Here is a 26,493-nt window from a genome sequence, read left to right as displayed (position 1 = left end):
TGAATATTATGCAAAAGTAAAAGCAATTTATTCGTAATATTTAAAAAATCCTGCCTATTAGCCCTCCCAAATCTCCAGTAGATTAGTAGCCTGTGCACTGACGTAATTTATGAGGGAGCGTTGCGTCTGTGCACAGGCTAGTTGATTAGTGAAAATGAGGTAGATCTCCATATTTTCACGAGACGCAAATCCAAGTGAAAATGCTTTTTACGTGTTTATATCACTTTAAAAAGCTTATAATTGATAAACCATACAACCTTCTTATATAATAGTATTATAAGAATTATTATCCTGACTGTGTCTCTTCTTTAGGGGATTGTGAAGTTGATATTTAAAGACAACAATGGATCCATTGAAAGCCAAAGCTAATTATTCCAGGATATGTCATTTGTTGGTAGATAAAGGTGGAGATGTTTTGAGAAATGCTTTGCATGCGGTGCATCCACCTTCCACCTTAGCTTCCGTATTGAATGCAAACAAGAAGACCTTACAGAGAATACGATACAGTGTAATTAAAGCCTCGCAATGGGATCTACTCTTCCCAAGATCTGGTTCACCTGATTCAAAAAACTTTGATATTACCCTATTGACTGTCCTACTACGAAATATTTGTGGATTGTCCGCACCAGCCACCGGATGGAATGTTATGCCTCCAGTCAGCGATACTTCTATATCTGCAAATATTTTAAGAGTCAAAATGTTCAGAAATGAAGTCTATGGTCATATTCCGACTGCTGGTTTGGACGATGTAACGTTTGAAACATTGTGGCAAGAAATTTCTGTTCCCTTAGTCAAATTGGGAATTCCTCAAAATGATATTGATGAATTAAAGGTGGCTCCTCTTAGCCCTGAAGAAGAAAGTTATATTGAAAGATTGAAAGAGTGGAAACAACAAGAGGATGATTTTATGTCAAAATTAAGTGATGTTGAAAGTAAAGTAGTTAAATTAACTAGGAAAGTTGAAAATGTTCATCCCTCGCATGTCGAGCAACTGGCTAAATTTAACTTTGCTGGAAAGATTCGTGACCTTTCTAGAAAATTTCAAGATGGCACTAGAAAATGGTTGTTTGATAAACTTTCAAGTTGGTTTGGGAGTGAAAAATCCAGGGTCTTCATCTTAACTGCAGGTCCAGGCGTTGGAAAAAGTGTTTTGTCTGCAAAGCTTTGCGAGCTTTTTAGAGAACGTGGTCAACACGCAGCTCACCATTTCTGTGACTTTCGAAATTCTGATTACAGCAATCCTCAGAGAATCCTCCAGTCCCTTGCCAGTCAAATGTGTGATAATGTTGAAGGATTTCGTGATAAACTGACTGAAATTCTTCGTCGTGAAAATTCTCGTGACTCGCTGTCAGACGCATTTCGTGTTCTTTTAAACGACCCCCTCCATGCCCTTGACGGACACGATCCAATGTTGATCATCGTTGATGCTTTGGACGAGAGCAAAACTGACGAAAAAAGCGAATTATTGGAGTTGATATCTGAGAGATTTTGTGAACTGCCTGATTGGATTAAGATATTCATTTCAAGTCGACCAGAGCTACAAGTACGAAATAGTCTTGAACATCTTCACCCGTGGGAAATCCGTCCTGATGACGAAGATCACAACCACGACATAGAGCTTTTCGTTCGTCATAGTTTACCTAATCTTGATGATAAAAGTATAAGGTCAGTTATTTCAAAGTGTAAGGGATCGTTTTTGTACGCTTATTACTTAGTCATTGAATTGAAAGAAAAGGGCGTGGGAATTGAACCCGACCTAAGTGATTACATCTCCAACGGTATTTCGGGATATTACGAAAAGCAGTTCAAACGTTTAGACATAGGCCTCCAACATTTCAAACAAGATACCTCATGTCTCTTAAACAGTTTCATCAATGTCGTTGCCGTTTCTAAGGAAGCGCTCCCAATAAAAGTTCTCTTCGCATGCATGGGTCTCTCTAAAGACGATTTTAAAATCCGTAAAGCGGTTCTTGACCTAATGTCAGAGATTCTTCCAGTTTACGATGGGTGTCTGACTGTTTATCATAAGTCATTATGGGATTGGCTCACATTGAACGGTTATGAAGAACATGCATTCGTTGCAGATGTTGAAGACGGCAATAGACGTCTCTGGCGTGCTTGTAGGGAACAATTCTACGAGATAGATGCTTTGAAGTCAGTTTTAGAATTCCAAATTTCAGCCGAGAATATGTACGCTTTAGAAAATGGTTTCAAATATTTGGTCCATACAGGCGAGGTAGAGGAATTTCATTGGTTGGTGCATGTTGGTATAAACTTCTTAAAACTAAAATTTTTTGATGAGTTGAGCGGGGATTTTTTAATGCGAATTCTTGGCACGAACCGTTCTAAACTTTCCAAAGATATTTATTGGGGTCTCATTCAACACGTTTGTTTCTTCAAAATGGTACATATTAGCTATATGTCTGATAGATTTAACGTTTATAAAAAGGAACATTGTTACGTATATTTGCAAGCACTCGCTAATGGGCACTTTAATTTTTTACAAGGTGCCGTCAATTCCAAAAGTGTAGCTAGGGACATCTTGGGTGGGACAAATGAGATTTGGATAGAATATGTGACAACGGAAAGCCATTCTAATGTAAGCATTGTCCCCCAAACTGTGTTTACAGAGGATTCATTTTCTGATGTTTTAGCGTCACCGGATCAGACGATGCTTGCTTGCATAGCTGCGGATGAGGGAAAATTTCAAATGCTTAAAATACCAGATTTTACAACAATCTTTGAGGCACAAATTACTATTGAAAGAGGTCTTTGCGAATTCTCTGCCTTTTCTCCAGACTCTTCATATATTTTATACGATTCAATCCGATTCTGCATCAATATTAAAGAAAAGAAAGAGGTCCCCTTCATTACGCACGGCCCCAATGACATCAGTTACTGTTCATTTTCTTCATGTGGAATGAAACTTGTCACATTAGGGAGAACGTCAATCAAAGTGTGGGATGTAAAAAGCAAGAATATATTGGTTGAAGTTGAGAATGTGTATGGTTGGTGGTCTTATTGTTTGTTTAGTAATTGTAACTCGTACATTCTTCTTTGGCCAATGCGTGAGGAAAGAACTGGTTCTCCAGTCTTGAATTACATGAACGTCTTGAATTCTGAAACTTTAGAAAAGATTGATAACAAGAATATTCGTGTTGACCAGAATTTTTGTAGTAATGATTCCTTTCAAATATTTTCCCCGCCTGATTCGTTTTCCGACTCGAATGTTAAAATGAAAATGAATTATATCTGTTTGCCATCTGGTGAGAAAGTTATAATTTCCAATAAATATTGTTCAAAAGTTTTTTTGTGGAAAAACAGAAAGTGTGTAGCATTTACAAATGATTTGAAAAATGATTTCGCTTTAGTAGTGTTCGATTTCATAAATCAAAAGATCGTTGACGTGCTTGAGATTGGATTTTTGCCTCATGATACTCCTGTCAATTACATTTCGAAATTAGATGGGACGAGTTTCCTTTTATCTTTAAGATTTCCCAAAGTACTCAGTGTTTTATCCTTCAAATCTGTTCTCGAATGGCCTGATGCTACTTTTGTTGACAATGCCAAAATAGAGTGTCGTGCTCTCTCTCCAGACACTTCGTATGTCGCGTGCTGTTTTGAAAATTGCCTTCTTTCAATAAGAAGTGTCGATAGTGGGGAAACATTGCAAACTGCTGCACTGAAACAACGAGCATTAGCATGTTGGTGGTCAGAGTCGTATCTTTGGTTGGTCTGTGAAGGTCTGGTTGTTAAACATCGTTATGAGCCTAGGAGTGAAAATATCTTAGGAAGTCAACATGAAGAATCTATTGTAAATTTTGAACGTGTCCTTACCTTTAAAAATGGAGTTCTTGTCATTTACGGCGATCGGAAACTTTCTATTTTAAGAATTTGTAACGAAAAACTGTGTTGTCAAGAAACGCCGTCATGTAGGTTTACTGACCCTTTTGTTGCAATAAGTTCTGATGGGTGTGCTGTTATGTTATCTGATTTCATTTCGTGTTATGAATTGTGGGAAATAAAATGTGGCAACACGTGGATTGTACGTTCAACCGGAGAGTTGAATCTACCGCCTCTTCGGTTTATGAAGATGATCGATCCACAGGGTAATGAAATTGTTCAACCTAAAACCGGAAAACCGGATCTTTGGTGGTCGTTTTTATCTGATACAAAAACGACTCGCAATGCAGTGTTGTTGATAAGACATACTGAAAGTTATGCGCTTAATATTCCTTTACTTTCTATTACTTTCCCAAATGATGTCCAAAATTTTCATAACCTTCCTATTGAAAAGTTTAGAATGGCTGTTTATATCGATTCTGATTTGATCGCTATTTTCGCCAGTGAATGGATACATTTTGTTAAGGTGTCGGATGGCAGAATTATGGCTTCCAGACACTTTCGTAATCTTCACTTTTTTAGCAGTGCATCTCCTCCTTATCCATCTCCTTTCTTTCTTCCATCAACGCGTTCCCTTCTGTTCGTTGACAGAAATGGCAACAAATATTTCAAAATTCATAATATTGAAAAGTATTTCTAAGATTTCCTTTCTTGATGTAAGTAGTTTAGAATCTGATTTCCTGTTTAAATGCTAAAACCACGCGTAAATCAAAACGTTCAGCTATGAAACGTCCTGAAATGCGAAAACCACGGAAATCGTTGAAACTTTTTTTTTAGTTTTTCCTTTCGTGATGTAAATTGTTGAGCATGGAATTTCTTGTTTTAACGGCGAAACGCACGCAAATTGTCTGATATATATATTTTTTTAAAAAAAAGCCAATTAACTTTAACATAGTCAACGGATTTAACACGGAATACGTCTTTGAAAACGTTTGAACTGTGTAATTTTGATACAAAAATATTTTTAAATATATTTTGTATCCAAGAGATTTTCCTGCTGTGTGTTTTTATAACCTGCGTGGGAGATTGATTAATTCTCATACTTCCTTTGTGTACTTGTGATAAGCGTACATGAATATCCAGCCTCTTACTTGTTAAGCGATCAGTTTATTCTACACACAGTGATTCAGTATAATAGCCCTCTTTACTTGCTTCACTGTTCCTAACGAAGACGATGAACGAAAAATCCTTCTATAATTAACCTGGATCATTATTACATGTTTTTCCGCTTTGGATAAAAAAAGGCTCTGAAAGAAAAAAAAATTACGCTTGTGACAAAAGGAATACATTTTCAATTGTTTATGTTATTTTCCTGAACGTCAAAGGTGTAGCTGTCTTTATGTCACTAGATAGGAAAACATGATTTCTTCCATTAGAAATTAAAATCTAAAGGAAAATATTTTCGTAGCCAGGCAAACGACGCTATAAAATGAAGAATATTTTTGTTCATCTTTCTTCATTTTGTCAGAGACTTGAGTGAAATGAATATCAAGGAAGGTTTAGGTCCAATGATTTACCTGATCTAAAATAGCTGGAATGTGTGACGAATCGTGGATATCTTTACCTTTAGAATATTTAGTTCCTTTTTTGTCAGGCACATTTTTATCAGAAGTTTTTAGCATTCCATTTTTATATTTTAAAGCAATTTTTTGAAGCTCCTCTGGAAGATAAAGCACACGAACCTATTGGGAAAAGAGCAAGAAGCCTGTGGCGAAGCTCAATTTCTTGGTGTAGTCAGGCTATAATCAGATCTTAATTTTTTCGAATATCAAAATCATATTTATTTTACATCACAAGATACAAAAGACGAACTTTCCTGCAATCAAAATATAGAAGTAAACAAATTATTCTGGAATTTTTACAGTAGGAAACCTGACTAGCCTCGTTTTTGTGTATCTCGCAATAGGCCTCTTGCTCTACTTCGAATAGGTCCATGCATAGTGATGTGAACCCGCGTCATGATGTAAGGCGCGGATTGCATGGGCGAGGCTGGCACGTTCCTTATAGTTTATTATAGTCAATTCAAACGTTTCGGTTAAATGCAACCGGGTCAGCTCGGGCTGTGGTTGTGTCAAGCGGGCCAGCTAGGCTTGCCGATATGGGCGTAGCGATTGGGCAGGGAGGGTTGGTGTGAAGGGTGTGACACCCTCTGATAATCCAGCATGATAAAAAAAGTTGGTCAAATTGCTTTGTCATTTGGAAGCAAATTGAACAAACATACAACAACATTTGTTTCAGTATTTATGAATATTTAAGGCTCGTGATTTTCATAGAAACCAAGTTGACCAATTTCCTACACCGATGTCATACACCAATTCTCATTTTAAATTATCAAAAATGGGTCAATATTACGTGACACCCCCATCCAATCCTAGCTTGTTTGCCACGCCCGTGCTTATTTGAAGTTTCGTTTCAGGCCGGCAAACTGACCTAAAAGCACAAGAATAAATATCATACTTTAAAACCTAGGAAGGATTAACATTTACAGAATTAATTTAAAAAAACGTTCGCTAAAATATCATACTGAAATCTCTCATGTAATCGTTTGCTCGGCAAACGTGCTATTTCGGTCCATGTAATCAGCCCCTAAATGGTCTGATTAAATGTTGATTCGTCAATATCAGCGACAGCGATTACTCATGGATGCAGTGATTTCGCAGTGGTAGTTTCCTATTTCTCTAATGTGATATTTATATTATTGTATAACCGTGAAGTTACAAGATAAAAGTATTTGTCATGCACATGCACGATATAATTTACCACGTATGTTTTTCTATACTCCATATAAATACAATATATAAACATTTTTAAATATTTTATCTCTGTGGTCAAAGCAAGTATTAGTTAAGTAAATTAGCTTGTAGGTACACCACGTAAGTAAGTATTGTAGTTGCTTGTAGTTTAAATATGACTCGATGCTGTCGTTGTAACGGGAATGGACGGTGTAGACAAAGAATGTGTTTGTGCTGAGAGCGATCGAGTTTGCACTAATTGTAAGCCTGGAAAAAACAAACGATTTGAAAATAAAAAAGCAGCTCGTCATTTTGTTGAAACTGTTATGTTTAAGAGAAAACTGTATTACGTATAATCACTATATCATCTTATAAAATTTATATATAATATACTCATATAAACATATGGCATTCTCTTCAGTCAGACTTGCATGCATGAGTAAGCAAATATAGCTATCCACGCCTTATCCCACAAACGCGTAACAAGGTGTCGACCACAAACCACGATATAGAATGCATGTGCTATAACGTACTGTATTGCGTAGGAGAAATCACTTATAGTTTTAGTGTAGCCAAGCGTATAAAGTCTGAGCGCAACCAACCACGGGCAGAGAAATGCGTATAGCATTCTTCGTAAGGCCTCAGTGCCTAAATATTATATTATTGTAAAAGCAGAAGTATTAAACAAAAGGAGTTAAAGTTGAAGTCAAGGCTTTGTGGAGTCGTGCTCAGACAGAGATAAGTCAAACGTTTAAAGATATATTATATTCTTTTAAGGTCATAATCTTATAGAGACGTTAATTACTGTTATTTGAAAGTTAAGGAATAAATAGTTATATAAATATAATTGACTCACACTGTGTTTGTTGCGAGTAGAAACAGAACCAAAAGCGAGTATTATCAAAGTTTATAGGACCGCGCTCGTAACAACTGCTTCTGACATCGCAATCACCCAATGTTTGCTTTTGTTTTTCTGTATTAAAGGTAGAAAGGAAATGGCACAAATTAATTCTGAAAGGCATATTTAATTGCTATTAAAATTAGTAAGATGGCTCCAGACGGTTTTAGCTAAGATAAATAATGCAATATTTTGGTACTTTTTTATCAAATGATACATTTTCTGCAAAGAGACCTCGGTCCGATATCGATCTCTTGATAAGAAGTTACTAACTCACCCCCAGTAAGGTTAAAAATAAGTCAGGAAAACTGAGGAATTTCACTTGCACGTCAAGGAATACTTAGCAATTATTGAATAAGGTTGAACATGATATGAAGAATTATCAAGCCGAAGTTTGTCATTATCAACCGAAGCCGAAGGCTGAGGTTGATAATGACAAACTAAGACTTGATAATTCTTCATATCATGTGAAAACCGAATTCAATAAATGTTTTATTATTTATTTAAAAGAACAAACATGTATTCCTCAAAGTTGCCGAACCTTTCACTTGAGGAAGCCATTGTGTTGATGTCTTCGCCATTCGTGTGACGTCAAACGTGGGATACGACTATTTATCACACTAAAAAAAGTCGTATCACACGTTATGACGTCACACGTTGGATATGACGATTTCACATATGGCTATTAGCCAATCACAGACTTTGAATTCTTTTAAATAAATAATAATTGAATTTATTCCACAGACAGTAAACTGTCGCTAGTTTGATAATTGTTATTTATGAATTATGTGGTCAAAAAACAAACGAATTAGTTCGTCAAATTTCTTCGGGTAAAACGATCTTTTAATAGATACTGATATCCGCTCTGTTGTACTTGGAATAAAAAGGTATTACTTTGTTTTTATTGTGTAATATTGAATCATTTTATATTAAATTTTTCAGCATTCTCGTTCCTACGGCTACACCCTAAAATATTTATCAATAATTGATTATCAATTCAAGATCATACCGAAAATGTATACCGAGAATATTTCAATCTATTAATAAATAATACAATAAATTAGCAACATTATATGAACTGTTTAACATTTAGAATCTTAGAGATTTTAATGATGAACACACCACACAAACATGCATGCAACAACATGATGCATAGCTGATCGATAGCTTGGTCTGAGTTGAGTCATTTTGTGAAACACTATATAACACTTAATTCCCACAATGTGCCAGCCATATAATGTTGGCTGTTTCTCTTTACATGTCATGACCAAATCAAATTGTGGACAAGATACTTCTTGTCAGATTCAGGGTTACGATTACAGACAGGTTTTGGTTGGTCAAATATGTTGAATAAACACTAGATTGCTAGCAGTTGCGATACTTATCGTGCATGGAAGGCGAGCTTTTTGTTAAGTTTTTAGCCAGATGTAGACGTAATGTTTAGTCACTCTTAATTTAGACGCTGTGAAGTTCCCATAAGAAAGCTTATATTTTGAAATGTAATTATGTTAAACCCAATGAAACATGGTTTCAGATGTAGGATTGTGAACAGCGTTGTTTTAGTTTTACTCGGGAAGACATTCCATCGTACTATATAAGCAATGTCTGATAGTGATACAGATCAAGACATGCAGGCTTGAAGTCGAAGGCAAAAGCCAAAGGCAAAGCGGAAATTTCATATTCTAAAAATACTATGGCAGTATTTCATCGAGGATGGGAGACTTATGTTTTGGTCTGTATAGTTTCTCGATTAGATGAATGCGAAGAGCAATTCAAGAAGTGAAGACGCATTTTGTTAGTAATTAGCCATGATCCGCCATTTTGGTTTCACTCATTAATGAGGGAAAGTGAGTGGGAAAGTGAGAGAGCTAGCGTTCCAGTGTTAATTGAGTTCACTGGCCCTCGCAAGGCGGCTCGGCTAAGTGAGTGATTGGCGGATAAATGCTAAGTTTAAAGATGTGCTCAACCAACAAAAATGTTCCCGCTGTCTGTGGGAAAAAATTGCGGATGCTTAGGGATACAATGTGATAAATATAATAATTACATTATGTTTATTTTTATTAAGTCAGTGACTTTTTATTAATTGTTTTTGATCTTTTTAATTTTTTCAACTCAAATTATCTACTCACATAATTATTGTTGTAGAATTTTCTTGCTATTACGTACTTATAATCATACATTCTACATTACTTTTCTAAAAAGCTACAACATAAAAAATAGGTACGCAGCGCGTACATGTGACTACCACTCTGTCTTTGTCATCTGAGTGGTATCATGGATTTAGCTTGCAGAATAACTAGTGCTAATAGTTGTACCCGTTTGTCTTGCATTTGGAGTTCGAAGTCGCACCATTCAGTTTACCTTTTTTCAAAGGAGACAAGTTGTGTATGTAGCCAATAACGGCCGGATTATTAGATTATTATATCGTCTGATTAAACTGATTCACTGAATCAGCACGGTAAACTGGGTGTGACTTTTTATACTAAAGCGCGTGGTTGACACTACTGTACAGGGTGTCTCAAAAAAACTGCGACCACTTAAATATGCAAGAATATTAATATTGTTCGTGTTTGCACCATAGTTCAGCTAAAATGACTTTTAGCATTTTAAATGAAGGATTAAGAGCCATTTTCAATTCCCAGAGGAGCGTATCTATTGCGCTTTAGAGCTGTATTAATGTTCTGCATATTTAAGTGATTGCGTTTTTTAAGACACCCTGTAGTCCAAAGGCCATGTCATTACCGGAGGTCATTGGTGCATGTATAAAATCCTTTGTCAGTCAGAGAAGAATACAATGGATCAGTGAGGATCGGCATATTATTATCACTGTCCATTGTTGATGAATAATGAAGGGGCTCATTCTTTCCCAAATGAGCAAGCTATTTTACTCACCATGCCAATAATTACCACATCCATTGATCATATTTAATGATTGCAGTAAAGTTAACGCTGATGAATGACGATGCGTGACGATGACGCCGGCTTAGGCGTACACTCGTGCTCTAGGGATTGTGTTCTAGGGATTTGATAGGATTACTTGACTGTCTTGAGGGACACAATCATGGCGTGTTGTTGGAACCTATAGCGTAAGTTAAGGCTTTGTGGTTACCCTTGGCCTGGGAGGACTTACACGACAAAAATGTATCACACAAGTATAACTAATACATTTACATTATTATCACAATTCACAAATGCCGATTATAAGTAGCCTAAAAATCAACACGGCGTGACATATTACTGTGTCAATGCTTCTATATTGAAGTCCTGCAGACTGCAGTGTTTTAGTTCCGACGAAAGCTTTCAAAAAACTGGTTGTAATAGTATTGATTCGTATTGTTCGTAATGTCAGTCGACGGTTCAAACATTTAGGTATTTTAAATAAGTATAATTTATAAGCATTTGTACGTCTATAACACTGCGAAAACATCCATCATATATCTTGCTTTCATATAGGAATTTAAAAATATACATCGCACCAATCAATATGCATGTAAATGTTGCACCGCAGTAATGTCTTCTGTGCATATATATTTTGCCGTATTGTTTGTAAAATGTGGCTTGTATATTGTCGGATAATTACTTTCCGTCAACATTACTGAGTCAAGTGCGCAATGCATTCTGGGTCATCGAGGTCCAAAACGCGACCGACACACGACGAAACCTAGACTCGTGCTCTCCTAGAGAACGAGTAATAACAATTGCCGGAACCGTCCACTGATTATATTATGATAGGGGAACTTGCTTACGCCAACAGTCACGAGTGAAACGTTGCGAAGGTGATACTCTAGTGTGCGGCAGGCTCAAAGTTTCCAAGTTTTTCAATTTCAGAATCAGCGAATATGGTAAGTGACCAACGTTCAATTGGTTTTTACTATTTGCCGTAAAACTTATATATAGGTATATATTTAGGTTTATACGAAAACAATAATGCCATTGGAGGAAATCATCGGTGCAATAATATCAATGGTTGAACTACCTGACTAAAACCAAAAAATGGCTGGAGGAAAAGTTCGTAATACGTTTTCACGAAGACGCAAACTGTACTATGACTGGGGGAGAAACAGAGGTGATTTCCAAAGTAGATACAGGAAAGAAGGGAGTAATATAAACCCAACAACCTCTGAGGTACATGCCTAATTTTTTTAATAATTGATTATTAATTAATCTCTTTAAACTATAAAAGATATTGTATGGACATAGAGATTTATCAGTTAAATATCATGCTCTTTAGTTTGACCATGTTCGCCGGCACGAGGAAATAACTGATAAATATTATACCTCAGATTCGAATTGTCGAATAAAAAAACTGTATTTGTACCACGTGATGAGTAGATTTTTTGTGGAAGCACATTGACTGCGATTGTAAAATATTAGCTTTTTGTTTGAGGCTGGTTAGCCCTGTTTTAGACGACAGACGTTGAACTTTTCAGAGTTTTCCAGTGCTCACGATTTGATCAATTTCTGCCAAATTTGAGCACGATGATTAATTATAATGTTCCTGATTTGTAAGAATAAACATGTTCTGATAAATAGTTTAGAAGTAGATAGCTTTCAGAGAATGAGTGAGCAATACAATTGCATGCATGTGCTATCTGGTGATTTTTTCAGACTTATCGTATTGAACGTCAACTGTTTCGATTCGAAAGAAGCGTTTCACTGACTTCTTAAGAGCAGCCTGTAGTACAGTCAAAATGGTAAAAAAGGTCGGAAAAAATTAGTAAGAAGTTGAAAATTGGGGTATTCACTCATTTCAGTGACCTTGATAACATAGTAAAAGTCCTCATGTATCCGACTGGAGCTTCTGCCGTTATGAGGTCATGACGTCATTACTTATATTTGCGCTAAATATGGATTTTTTAAAATATGTTTTGGTACGTAAAATTATTACTTTAGACTAAACAGCAATATTATGACGTCATAAGCACGATAACATACAAAATTACCTGACACAAAGTAACAACTGGAATTTTCACAGTAAAGTTGACAAGTGAATATTATTAAAACACGTTTCACAAGAATCCTAGCCAGGGGTTCCACCCAACTCTATTACACGAAAGACTGTACACTGTCCCGATATGTTTATGTTTTACTTTTCCGCTTTCGTGGATTCGCAGTTGCTGATGGAAATTCAAGTTCATCAGATTGATTGTCTATTGACAACTCTTCGTCAGGCACATGGACATCAAATGCTTCATTTTCCAATATCGGCGAATCGGAAATAACATCAATGCCTTCGCTCTTTTCATCAAAAATATGTTCTCCATCCATTTCTGATTCACATACAATTGGTGATTCAGAATTACTGCAGCCATTTCCGTTGCAATGGCCACACAGAACGGTGCAAACCAAACCTGCTTTCTTGCAGCCACATGATCGCTCACAGCCACTCTTGCAATTGCAAGAAATCAAAGTTAACAGTTTTTCAGGCGCAGGTGCTTGACGAGTGAGAACCGGTTGCAGGTTTCCATTTTTCAATTGCCAGCCCCACTGAGTTGGGGGCAACTCCACTCCTAACCACTGTTGCACTTGATGATACACTCTGAATGAATGTTCCTTTGCTGCTGCAGATGTCGGTGGCAAAGCCGCGAGTTGCATCTGGTTGTTAACAGGACAGTTAGCTACCGCTTTCATGAATCGTTTGTGTCTGTGATCATTCAGAGAAGTTGTTGACTTAGGAGCACTATACAATGCCAGAAGAAACTTTTCTCCCGCGGATGACACAGAATCAGGGGAAGATGTTGGATCGTTGAATACACTCACCACCTCGCGCCGTAATTCCTCGTTTTTCTGTAAGAGGTTGAACGCCTTCTTCTTGCCTTGTCTGTACAGGGCGGAGGTAGTGTCAAACCTGTCATGGCGTGCAGAAAGAACAACGAGCTGGATACTTCTGTCAAATGTTTCTGAACATCTCTGATAGAAAATACTTTATCTGGACATTTTCCAGCTCCTTGTTTGTACAGATAGAGTTGGTTGTCTTTCTTCGATAGCTGTATCAACAAAATAAGCAAGTCGACATCAGTTCCGACTACGACAACGTTGTTGTTGGTCGACAAATCAATTGCAGTTCGCACAATTAACGCATCTGCATCTGCTACCGCTTGTTTCACTTCTATCTCAGCATGTTCAAGATATCGCGTTAGACCTTCAATAAACCGTGCTTTATTCTTTCCATTTGTCAGAAATCTTTCTTGACGGATAGTAATAGGCATGTCATCCGTGAACAAGATCTCTGTCGACTGCGCCTTCATTGCTCGCCGATTTTGCTCAGCACACTTTGTGGACGGAGCGTCACTATAGCCATCAAATACAATAACGACCCTTTGTGTTTCATAGTGTTTTTGAACATAGGTCACATATGATGAATATATGTCACTGTATGAGCCATGTTGCGGCCATATCACTCGTCTCAATAAGTATCCACCATCCAAGACGACAAGGCTACGAAAACGGTGCAGTGTAATAGACTTAGTGTCATTAATGTTAAAGTTATTGCTACTTAGTAATATTTTTAGAACACAACATGCATAAGAGTTAAGTGCGTTAAATAAGCTTTTAATATTCAATAGAAAGAGTAAATGATTTTTTACGTATTGAAATGCTTAACTTTTCTGGGCGATATCTTGGGCACGGTAAAAACTTTCCATCAAAAGAAGTATGTGTTTGTGGACCCCAAGACAAGAATGAGCGTAGCTTTATAGGAAAATCTATCTTTAATCCGTCTCCAATGTTGTCCACAATTTTATCCCAATTGTTTGGAAAATTACGGAAATGATTAAAATCATTTCTTTCAAGTAGAAGTGAATTTCTGTCATTGCCTGGTTTCCCCTTTCCATTGAAAAGATAATTAAACACATCACGCCGAAATGAGATGACAGTTGGTACAGTGCTTCTCGATTTCAGCTGTTTTTGTATTCCACAAAGTAAGAAATCTCTCCCTTTCTCAATAGCTTCAAGTGAAGGTTGTGGATTATTATAAGCTCTATTAAAAGAAACGTTTATCGTTTATTGAACTATGCTAACTATAGTCATGCAGATTCTGCTAGAAATATATTTAGGGGGTTGAGGACTTTTTCAAAGGGATTAGTTACACAGACCACAATTTGTTTTGATTTCCAGAGAGATAAATCCTGAAAACAGACGTCCTCGACAGGGTCAAAGGTATGATTTTTTAATACAATAGCCCAATTAATAAAGCAGCCTCAAATTAAGAACAGATCTATCCGTTTCAATCTCGATGATGAATTAAAAACTACAGTTTATCCACTTTATAGGAGAAAAGAGAAAAATAGATACCTGATTGCAGCTGCATTAAGATTCCCCTCAGGCTCCCACGTGTTTGCTAAAGAACTATACCCTTTCCATTTTACATAATATTCTACCTAAACATGACAAGTCATTAATAAACGATAATAAACAGCCCGAAAAAGTTTCCAATCTAAGTTTTTTAAGTAAAACAAGAGACAGTGAAATACAATAAATAGACTGTCGTTGTCAATGTCATTGACATTGTAATATAAATATTTTGAGCGCTCATGAAAACATATTATGCACACCTTTCTACGATGATATCTGCGAAAAATAACTCTTTCCACTTCAAAACGTTTCTTCGAACTTCTCAGCATATTGCTCCTTCGATTGTTTACCATTTTACGAAAGTCTGAGTATGGGTAAAAAACTGTTTAATGAATGGCGATGTAATCGAAAAGTCTTAAAAATCAAAAGTGCTATATCTGCGCCCGCGAGGCAACACGTTGTAACTGTGCAGAAACTGTCCTTGATTTCTGGCAATGGCTTAATATATTTTATTTCACACTTAATTTGTGTTTTAATGAATAAACGTTAAAAATCAATGCAATAATTTGGTGACTATAATAATATTGTTAGCAAGATAAGCCCGCGATACTTTCTACATTAATCATGTTTACAACATGGGGAGGCTCCACTGTTTTTTGAAAATGCCAACAGGTCATTCAGTCAAATAGACCTTTTCGTAATTACGTCAAAATTACACGGAAGCGAGGCTGAGAGGCCAAGCGATATTGCTTTTATTTAGAAGCCTCGCTTCAATGTAGTTGTGACGTAATTACCGAAAAGGTCTATTCTATATGGCGAATTTATAAACATTCCATACTAGTAATCTAATATTTCTTTGGATGACACATTACAAGGGCTTCAAATAGCAAGCAAGGTAGTACAAATTTTTATAGCGCAACAGACCCTTGCCTTGTTTGCATTTATTAAATTCCGATCATATATGACCAAAGAATATGTGCGCCATTGTGCTATTGTATGCTACAATGCATATATAATAACTAAGCTTTCTTGGGAGCTTGGAAAATTTGCCTTTTAAAAATACCAAATCATAAACAACGCAAGGGATCTGTAGAGTGTAGAAACGTATGACTATACTCTATAGCTATAAACTTAAATCCAGTTGCCAAATGCATATATTACCAGCCTGGAAAGTAAAGTGTGTACACCGGACTTGTCCGGTGTACAAACACAAATTTTGGCGTACATATGGCGTACATTTGTTTACCTTTAGAAGTAATTATTCAGAGTTTGCAAAATTGGACCAAATATATTTATACTAAAGTCTAAAAAATAAATGTATTTGGAACTTTTGCACATATACATTTCCAAAATTGGCGTACATTTACATGTGCCTGGCTGAATCGATATCCGGTTAAAAAGTAAACTTTGCAGACTGGCATATATTATACAGCTTTTGTTGCATACCGAAGGTAGAGTTTAACATATAGTGTAAATTCTGAAGAAAATAAAGGTTTTTTGCACATATACTTACATTTTTTTAACTGAGATATTTTCAATTCGCAGCGTCTGCAGACAATTGTTATTGTCAGTGCTTCCACTTTTGAACTGCCAAATCCAACCAAATCCAACAAAATGTATTCAATCTGCCAAAATTTCCGTTCAAAGGTAGTGTATGGTTCTGGCGTTAATACAACAAAAGCTCAAGCGGGATACATGAGGACTTTTAGTATGTTGTTGAGAACGGTTAAAGGATTGCATACTGCAAATTTCAACTTTTTACTATTTTTTTCCGACCTTAACAAAAAAATCTCCTAAAATTACTGGACTACTGTGGAGAAGAGACATTCCTATTGGGGCCTCGTATGACGTCAGTTGTCGTTCATTCCTACGCCTGCTATCTAAAAGAAGACTTCTCGCAACAAGCAGGGCCGTAGCTAGAAGCTTAATTGGGGGGGTGCATATTCATATATTCGTCTTATGCCCGAATGATTTTTTTTGTATGCTATTGTTCCTATGGTATATAAACATGAATATATGAATATACACCCCCCCAATTAAGCGGTCTAGCTACGGCCCTGGCAACAAGAGAATAAAAGAGTTTTCCATGAATCGCGTTTCATGCATGCATTTGTGGCCATACACACTCTACATACCCTCAAGGTATTAAACTGAACATTCCACAAATCCACCAATAGAGTGGGCACCAAGGTTGTCACAGCTGAACGGACCAATAGTGCCCTTAAATACTCGATCAGCTTTTGTGTTAAGATTATTTGAACACTTTTCTGTGTATACCTTGTAAGTAACCAAGAGCATGCATTGTTGTAACATAATGTTTCCAAAATATATTGAATGTTGTGGGAGGTTTTAATTTTACAATACATTATTTAGGTACCCGACAAGGGACCAAATTACACAAATATGCTAACAAATTGTAAAAGATTAATCATTTCTGCAAGAAAAAGGCATTGGATCTGGCCATAAGCTCTATTATTTCTTATCCAATAGTAAAACAATTGTTAAAAAATCATTCACATTTAAATTACCTTAATATATGTTTAGGATTCTTGGTATTCTCAAATTTATGAGAAATTTAGAGATGAAAGAAAACATGCGCAGGATCCGCAGGTCCTTCAAAGAAAGAGAAAGTCGGTGGATGGCGACATCAAAGTTGTAAAGAAGTCTTTTCGAAGAGGGGGGATAAATTGGGAGTCAGCCTTTTCTGAGGGAGAAGATGAGGCATCCATGAAAGCCCAAGTTGTGTCCATGAAGAGCGAGTCCCGCAAGAGGAATCCTGATGCAGGAAAAATCCAATCAAGAATGGCCATCACCTTTCCCTACTGGAGGAGATTTATAAATGAAAAAACCCTTTAGCTGAGATTAAGCAGGAATATCCAGCACTTTTCTCAAACAAAGAGGTAAGATGATATTCAATTACACTGTATACATAGAAATATATATGATTGTTACAATTATTGTTTAATTATTTAACTTTAAAAGTATTTCCTTTCACAAAATGAAATCAGAATTGAAAAAGGATTCATAGGTGAATGTTCAATCTTATTTAATATGTCATTTGTACAGCAAAATGTATCAGGCTTTAAAGACGTTTTTACAAGATAGTTTGGTTTTTGCCAAATTAGATATATAATATAATACTGCACAGACTCATGTGTTATAAATTTTTAGATTGTTGCAAAATTTGAGAGGATTTTGGCTGTTACATCAAGCATAAAAGATACCTTCAAAACCAACTTTCTCCAAATGAGCAACAAGATCATAATGCTTGCCAAAATGTCAAAGAAAGTAAAGTGCTATGAACAGATAGGGCAGTATCTGAAGTTGCTAGAAACTGACCCTAATTGTCAACAGGATGTTGAAAATTCAGATGGTAAGTCTATAATATCAAATATTGTAGTCTATAGTCCATTCATCTATGATACATCTATGGCATATATCTGATATTAATTCTCTTTGACTTTGATATAGATGAAATATCAGATGTTGCCCTGGTAGTAGCTGCCCTGCTGTTGCAGAAGTCTGGTAAAAACGACCTAAGCAGCATCATCCAGTTCATCCCAGTAAGTTATTCCAGAAATGTTTTCACTATACTGTTTGCTTCAGCTTCAGATTTTTACAACAGCATAAATTAGATTTATATTTATGACAGATGCTAAGTTAGACTCTTCCATTTCTTTGCAGGAAGGTTCGAATTTTGAAAAGGCTGCCAGTGAAACGCAAGAGAGGCATCCAAAGATATTGGTCAAGAAGAGCATTGAGGACATTGGGAAAAAGGCTGTCGTAGCGGAGAAGATAGCGGTATGCCTTTGCAAGGGATGTTGCTCGACGCAATTGTTGCGTATATGGCCGTGATGTATGCTTTCTTGTTCGAGTATCTAGTAGTAGGATTAAGTCACTTTTGTTTATTTTTACAAAAATTTGTTCTGCACATCCATGATGGGAAAAAACTGCCTAGTTCAGTTTTAGACTTTATTAAAAAATTGAACACTTTAGCTTTATAGTCTGATATTCATGTATACATGTATACAAACACATTGAACAACGCTTTAATTGAGGTATTTGTCGAACACTGTTTTGGCAGCGGTTCTAACTTGTCTTTATATCCCTTCTCCAACTAAAAGCATTTTGTTTAGCCCCTGGGAACGTTATCTTTATTAGTTTATTTACCTGCCAAGAATTTAATTATTACAGTTGCATATAAAGAAAGGTAAAGGCTTTGACCAAATTGATCATAAATATCCGATGTTGGACAAGTCGTTGAAACTCTGTGTTATTCTGTAAAATATAATGGATATCCCAAGCATTCGTGTGTGGAATATACAGAAGAATTGGAATTAAAACCATTTCAGTTAAAATCTATGTGGGCCAACCAATTCTCACACAGGGCCCTAAATAATCTATTTACTCTGTAAAATCTGTATAAAATCTACTAATTACGGTCCAGCAATGCATAAAGAAGCTATATATCTCTGTAATTTTAAAGCTTAAACGCTAAAATGGCTAAAAAACCTGTTATTTTTCAATAACAAAATTCTACTTTTGAGTGATTGAACACAGGTAGTGAATTTATATTTATTTTTAAGGCTCGCTCGCTCCGCAGCAATTATCAATAAAATGTTTCAGTTAAAAATCTGTTATATGGTTTACATTCTCCAATAATATAAATTACCAAGGACAAAGTTACCTCGTAGCTTCTTAAGCAGTGGTTATTAATATGACGTGGTGTGTGCTTGTTTGATCTTGCATATTTTATACAATTAATTACACCGCAACTGCAAAAAGCTTCTTGTTTCTCTGAACACAACGACATCAACATGGCTGAGATATTCAAACTCAAACAACAGTTTCTAGATAAAGAGACTTTTGACATACATGTAGGATACGAGTTCATTGAAGTTCGCTCGGTCATAATTCTGGCGTGGTAAAAAAATGTTTTATTTCCAGGGATGCTGGAACCACGGATGCAGCACCGTTATCCTTTGTTTTTACAGCTTTACATATGCATTATGGGTGCACAATTGAACTGGGATGCTGTGCTTTGCCAACTTGTATTGCATGCGTATTGTTACTTTCCTGTAATTCATTATAATTATGCAGGTGTTAAAAGAGCTGGCGATAAAGGTGTCACCTACTTCTATTTTTGTACAAAATTTAGTGGGGGGATGCTGATCATATTAACTGAAACAAGACGCCGGCTTAGGCGTACACTCGTGTTCTAGGGATTGTGTTCTAGGGATTTGATAGCATTACTTGACTGTCTTGAGGGACACAATCATGGCGTGTTGTTGGACCCTATAGCGTAAGTTAAGGCTTTGTGGTTACCCTTGGCCTGGGAGGACTTACACGACAAAAATGTATCACACAAGTATAACTAATACATTTACATTATTATCACAATTCACAAATGCCGATTATAGGTAGCCTAAAAATCAACACGGCGTGACATATTACTGTGTCAATGCTTCTATATTGAAGTCCTGCAGACTGCAGTGTTTTAGTTCCGACGAAAGCTTTCAAAAAACTGGTTGTAATAGTATTGATTCGTATTGTTCGTAATGTCAGTCGACGGTTCAAACATTTAGGTATTTTAAATAAGTATAATTTATAAGCATTTGTACGTCTATAACACTGCGAAAACATCCATCATATATCTTGCTTTCATATAAGAATTTAAAAATATACATCGCACCAATCAATATGCATGTAAATGTTGCACCGCAGTAATGTCTTCTGTGCATATATATTTTGCCGTATTGTTTGTAAAATGTGGCTTGTATTGTCGGATAATTACATTCCGTCAACATTACTGAGTCAAGTGCGCAATGCATTCTGGGTCATCGAGGTCCAAAACGCGACCGACACACGACGAAACCTAGACTCTTGCTCTCCTAGAGCACGAGTAATAACAATTGCCGGAACCGTCCACTGATTATATTATGATAGGGGAACTTGCTTACGCCAACAGTCACGAGTGAAACGTTGCGAAGGTGATACTCTAGTGTGCGGCAGGCTCAAAGTTTCCAAGTTTTTCAATTTCAGAATCAGCGAATATGGTAAGTGACCAACGTTCAATTGGTTTTTACTATTTGCCGTAAAACTTACATATAGGTATATATTTAGGTTTATACGAAGACAATAATGCCATCGGAGGAAATCATCGGTGCAATGATATCAATGGTTGAACTACCTGACTCAAAACCAAAAAATGGCTGGAGGAAAAGTTCGTAATACGTTTTCACGAAGACGCAAACTGTACTATGACTGGAGGAGAAACAGAGGTGATTTCCAAAGTAGATACAGGAAAGAAGCGAGTAATATAAACCCAACAACCTCTGAGGTACATGCCTAATTTTTTTAATAATTGATTATTAATTAATCTCTTTAAACTATAAAAGATATTGTATGGACATAGAGATTTATCACTTGAATATCATGCTCTTTAGTTTGACCATGCTCGCCGGCACGAGGAAATAACTGATAAATATTATACCTCAGATTCAAATTGTCCAATAAAAAAACTGTATTTGTACCGCGTGATGAGTAGATTTTTTGTGGAAGCACATAGACTGCGATTGTAAAATATTAGCTTTTTGTTTGAGGCTGGTTACCCCTGTTTTAGACGACAGACGTTGAACTTTTCAGAGTTTTCCAGTGCTCACGATTTGACCAATTTCTGCCAAATTTGAGCACGATGATTAATTATAATGTTCCTGATTTGTAAGAATAAACATGTTCTGATAAATAGTTTAGAAGTAGATAGCTTTCAGAGAATGAGTGAGCAATACAATTGCATGCATGTGCTATCTGGTGATTTTTTCAGACTTATCGTATTGAACATCAACTGTTTCGATTCGAAAGAAGCGTTTCGCTGACTTCTTAAGAGCAGCCTGTGGAGAAGAGACATTCCTATTGGGGCCTCGTATGACGTCAGTTGTCGTTCATTCCTACGCCTGCTATCTAAAAGAAGACTTCTCGCAACAAGAGAATAAAAGAGTTTTCCATGAATCGCGTTTCATGCATGCATTTGTGGCCATACACACTCTACATACCCTCAAGGTATTAAAACATTCCACAAATCCACCAATAAAGTGGGCACCAAGGTTGTCACAGCTGAACGGACCAATAGTGCCCTTAAATACTCGATCAGCTTTTGTGTCAACATTATTTGAACACTTTTCTGTGTATACCTTGTAAGTAACCAAGAGCATGCATTGTTGTAACATAATGTTTCCAAAATATATTGAATGTTGTGGGAGGTTTTAATTTTACAATACATTATTTAGGTACCCGACAAGGGATCAAATTACATAAATATGCCAACAAATTGCAAAAGATTATCCATTTCTGCAAGATAAAGGCATTGGATCTGGCCATAAGCTCTATTATTTCTTATCCAATAGTAAAACAATTGTTAAAAAATCATTCACATTTAAATTACCTTAATATATGTTTAGGATTCTTGGTATTCTCAAATTTATGAGAAATTTAGAGATGAAAGAAAACATGCGCAGGATCCACAGGTCCTTCAAAGAAAGAGAAAGTCGGTGGATGGCGACATCAAAGTTGTAAAGAAGTCTTTTCGAAGAGGGGGGATAAATTGGGAGTCAGCCTTTTCTGAGGGAGAAGATGAGGCATCCATGAAGGCCCATGTTGTGTCCATGAAGAGCGAGTCCCGCAAGAGGAATCCTGATGCAGGAAAAATCCAATCAAGAATGGCCATCACCTTTCCCTACTGGAGGAGATTTATAAATGAAAAAACCCTTTAGCTGAGATTAAGCAGGAATATCCAGCACTTTTCTCAAACAAAGAGGTAAGATGATATTCAATTACACTGTATACATAGAAATATATATGATTGTTACAATTATTGTTTAATTATTTAACTTTAAAAGTATTTCCTTTCACAAAATGAAATCAGAATTGAAAAAGGATTCATAGGTGAATGTTCAATCTTATTTAATATGTCATTTGTACAGCAAAATGTATCAGGCTTTAAAGACGTTTTTACAAGATAGTTTGGTTTTTGCCAAATTAGATATATATAATATAATACTGCACAGACTCATGTGTTATAAATTTTTAGATTGTTGCAAAATTTGAGAGGATTTTGGCTGTTACATCAAGCATAAAAGATACCTTCAAAGCCAACTTTCTCCAAATGAGCAACAAGATCACTAATGCTTGCCAAAATGTCAAAGAAAGTAAAGTGCTATGAACAGATAAAGTGCTATGAACAGATAGGGCAGTATCTGAAGGTGCTAGAAACTGACCCTAATTGTCAACAGGATGTTGAAAATTCAGATGGTAAGTCTATATATCAAATATTGTAGTCTATAGTCCATTCATCTATGATACATCTATGACATATATCTGATATTAATTCTCTTTGACTTTGATATAGATGAAATATCAGATGTTGCCCTGGTAGTAGCTGCCCTGCTGTTGCAGAAGTCTGGTAAAAACGACCTAAGCAGCATCATCCAGTGCATCCCAGTAAGTTATTCCAGAAATGTTTTCACTATACTGTTTGCTTCAGCTTCAGATTTTTACAACAGCATAAATTGGATTTATATTTATGACAGATGCTAAGCTAGAATCTTCCATTTCTTTGCAGGAAGGTTCGAATTTTGAAAAGGCTGCCAGTGAAACGCAAGAGATGCATCCAAAGATATTGGTCAAGAAGAGCATTGAGGACATTGGGAAAAAGGCTGTCGTAGCGGAGAAGATAGCGGTATGCCTTTGCAAGGGATGTTGCTCGACGCAATTGTTGCGTATATGGCCGTGATGTATGCTTTCTTGTTCGAGTATCTAGTAGTAGGATTAAGTCACTTTTGTTTATTTTTACAAAAATTTGTTCTGCACATCCATGATGGGAAAAAACTGCCTAGTTCAGTTTTAGACTTTATTAACAAATTGAACACTTTAGCTTTATAGTCTGATATTCATGTATACATGTATACAAACACATTGAACAACGCTTTAATTGAGGTATTTGTCGAACACTGTTTTGGCAGCGGTTCTAACTTGTCTTTATATCCCTTCTCCAACTAAAAGCATTTTGTTTAGCCCCTGGGAACGTTATCTTTATTAGTTTATTTACTTGCCAAGAATTTAATTATTACAGTTGCATATAGAGAAAGGTAAAGGCTTTGACCAAATTGATCATAAATATCCGATGTTGGACAAGTCGTTGAAACTCTGTGTTATTCTGTAAAATATAGTGGATATCCCAAGCATTCGTGTGTGTGGAATATACAGAAGAATTGGAATTAAAACCATTTCAGTTAAAATCTATGTGGGCCAACCAATTCTCACACAGGGCCCTAAATAATCTATTTACTCTGTAAAATCTGTATAAAATCTACTAATTACGGTCCAGCAATGCATAAGGAGGCTATATATCTCTGTAATTTTAAAGCTTAAACGCTAAAATGGCTAAAAAACCTGTTATTCTTCAATAACAAAATTCTACTTTTGAGTGATTGAACACAGCTAGTGAATTTATATTTATTTTTAAGGCTCGCTCGCTCCGCAGCAATTATCAATAAAATGTTTCAGTTAAAAATCTGTTATGTGGTTTACATTCTCCAATAATATAAATTACCAAAGACAAAGTTACCTCGTAGCTTCTTAAGCAGTGGTTATTAATATGACGTGGTGTGTGCTTGTTTGATCTTGCATATTTTATACAATTAATTACACCGCTACTGCAAAAAGCTTCTTGTTTCTCTGAACACAACGACATCAACATGGCTGAGATATTCAAACTCAAACAACAGTTTCTAGATAAAGAGACTTTTGACATACATGTAGGATACGAGTTCATATATATCATCATAGCAAGTTCTCTCAGATTCATAGTTTTCATAGCAAGTTCTCTCAGATTCATTTCAAGTTCGCTCGGTCATAATTCTGGCGTGGTAAAAAAATGTTTTATTTCCAGGGATGCTGGAACCACGGATGCAGCACCGTTATCCTTTGTTTTTACAGCTTTACATATGCATTATGGCTGCACAATTGAACTGGGATACTGTGCTTTGCCAACTTGTATTGCATGCGTATTGTTACTTTCCTGTAATTCATTATAATTATGCAGGTGTTAAAAGAGCTGGCGATACAGGTGTCACCTACTTTATTTTTGTACAAAATTTAGTGGGGGGATGCTGATCATATTAACTGAAACAAGACGCCCGGCTAAGGCGTACACTCGTGCTCTAGGGATTGTGTTCTAGGGATTTGATAGCATTACTTGACTGTCTTGAGGGACACTCATGGCGTGTTGTTGGAACCTATAGCGTAAGTTAAGGCTTTGTGGTTACCCTTGGCATGGGAGGACTTACACGACAAAAATGTATCACACAAGTATAACTAATACATTTACATTATTATCACAATTCACAAATGCCGATTATAGGTAGCCTAAAAATCAACACGGCGTGACATATTACTGTGTCAATGCTTCTATATTGAAATCCTGCAGACTGCAGTGTTTTAGTTCCGACGAAAGCTTTCAAAAAACTGGTTGTAATAGTATTGATTCGTATTGTTCGTAATGTCAGTCGACGGTTCAAACATTTAGGTATTTTAAATAAGTATAATTTATAAGCATTTGTACGTCTATAACACTGCGAAAACATCCATCATATATCTTGCTTTCATATAGGAATTTAAAAATATACATCGCACCAATCAATATGCATGTAAATGTTGCACCGCAGTAATGTCTTCTGTGCATATATATTTTGCCGTATTGTTTGTAAAATGTGGCTTGTATTGTCGGATAATTACATTCCGTCAACATTACTGAGTCAAGTGCGCAATGCATTCTGGGTCATCGAGGTCCAAAACGCAACCGACACACGACGAAACCTAGACTCGTGCTCTCCTAGAGCACGAGTAATAATTGGGATCACGTTCAGACCTCTTCGGCCGAAGCATAATTATTTTAGGTAGAATGACACAGCCTTTTATTTTGCGTTCCTGCCTCTACTTATGTTTACATAATTCATGAACTGATTGGGCACGTGAGCTATATGCTAAATTTTCAGCAGACAGCATTCACATCAACAAATATTACATGTTACTATTAAAGTATAGAAATTTCATTTGGTTTTGCTACGCATCCGCCGTATTGATTAACTCCAAATTTCATAAAAAAAGCGATTAGCCGTTTTCACATCAGAAGACGAACAAATCGTCTGTAGACAAACAAATCGCCTGCTATCGGCGGTCTGAAGGTGTCGTCTAAATACTGCATGTAGCTGTTTTCACACTAGAAGACCATATGTGTCGTTTAAATATTATTGATTATTATATTTGAGTAAGACGTGCAAAGTTCAAACAGCTCAAAAATGTAAGCAAAACAACGTACATATAGAAAAGCTATGTTGATACTAAAATAATTTGCATTTGAATTGTATGTTTGATTGCACCGGAAAGGTTGGCGATCAATGGCGAAAACTGCCGAGTGTGACGTACATCAGTTGTGTGACGTAGTGCTGAGTGTGACGTCATGGTCCAAGACAAGCATTTAAGAAAGCAAGCAAGCAAGCAAGCAATCAAGCAAGCCTCTGACATAGTGGCTACCGCTTACGCGGTAGTCACAAAAATGAAAAATGTCGTGTATACACTATATATTTCAGGTTAAACCATAAACATGTATAA

General features: G+C 36.3%; 2 protein-coding genes across 15 annotated transcripts in view; both read left to right on the top strand.

The window, feature by feature from the left end:
* Window positions 1–26,493, top strand: part of LOC114526137 — a 221,341-nt gene that overhangs the window by 181,129 nt on the left and 13,719 nt on the right. For 13 of the 14 annotated variants that reach the window (XM_028547652.1, XM_028547649.1, XM_028547644.1 and 10 more), the window contains one exon: window positions 313–4,806. The exons of the other annotated variant lie outside the window; for it this stretch is intronic. In XM_028547652.1, coding sequence (XP_028403453.1) covers window positions 344–4,543 — 4,200 coding nt within the window. In that variant the 5' untranslated portion in view covers window positions 313–343 and the 3' untranslated portion in view covers window positions 4,544–4,806. Of the gene's footprint in view, window positions 1–312; window positions 4,807–26,493 lie in introns of those variants that run through there. 14 annotated transcript variants of the gene reach the window in all.
* LOC114526141 lies at window positions 17,497–18,834 on the top strand. Its single transcript, XM_028547661.1, has 4 exons — window positions 17,497–17,726; window positions 17,998–18,199; window positions 18,298–18,389; window positions 18,511–18,834. The coding sequence occupies exons 2-4, from the start codon at window positions 18,073–18,075 to the stop codon at window positions 18,679–18,681; spliced, it is 390 nt and encodes a 129-aa protein (XP_028403462.1). The 5' UTR covers window positions 17,497–17,726; window positions 17,998–18,072; the 3' UTR covers window positions 18,682–18,834.

Source organism: Dendronephthya gigantea, unplaced genomic scaffold (genome assembly GCF_004324835.1).
Source record: "Dendronephthya gigantea isolate DGI-Jeju-01 unplaced genomic scaffold, DenGig_1.0 000037F, whole genome shotgun sequence".
Taxonomy (NCBI): Eukaryota; Metazoa; Cnidaria; class Anthozoa; order Malacalcyonacea; family Nephtheidae; genus Dendronephthya; species Dendronephthya gigantea.
The sequence above is the reverse complement of the archived record's forward strand: the minus strand, read 5'-3'. Positions and strand labels throughout refer to the sequence as shown.

What these genes read in the sequence shown, in the direction of transcription:
- LOC114526141 (XM_028547661.1), top strand. Translation starts at nt 18,073, where the DNA reads ATGAGCAACAAGATCATAATGCTTGCCAAAATGTCAAAGAAAGTAAAG. An exon ending in GGATGTTGAAAATTCAGATG is followed by an intron (nt 18,200 to 18,297) that starts GTAAGTCTATAA and finishes ACTTTGATATAG; the next exon opens with ATGAAATATCAGATGTTGCC. An exon ending in GCATCATCCAGTTCATCCCA is followed by an intron (nt 18,390 to 18,510) that starts GTAAGTTATTCC and finishes ATTTCTTTGCAG; the next exon opens with GAAGGTTCGAATTTTGAAAA.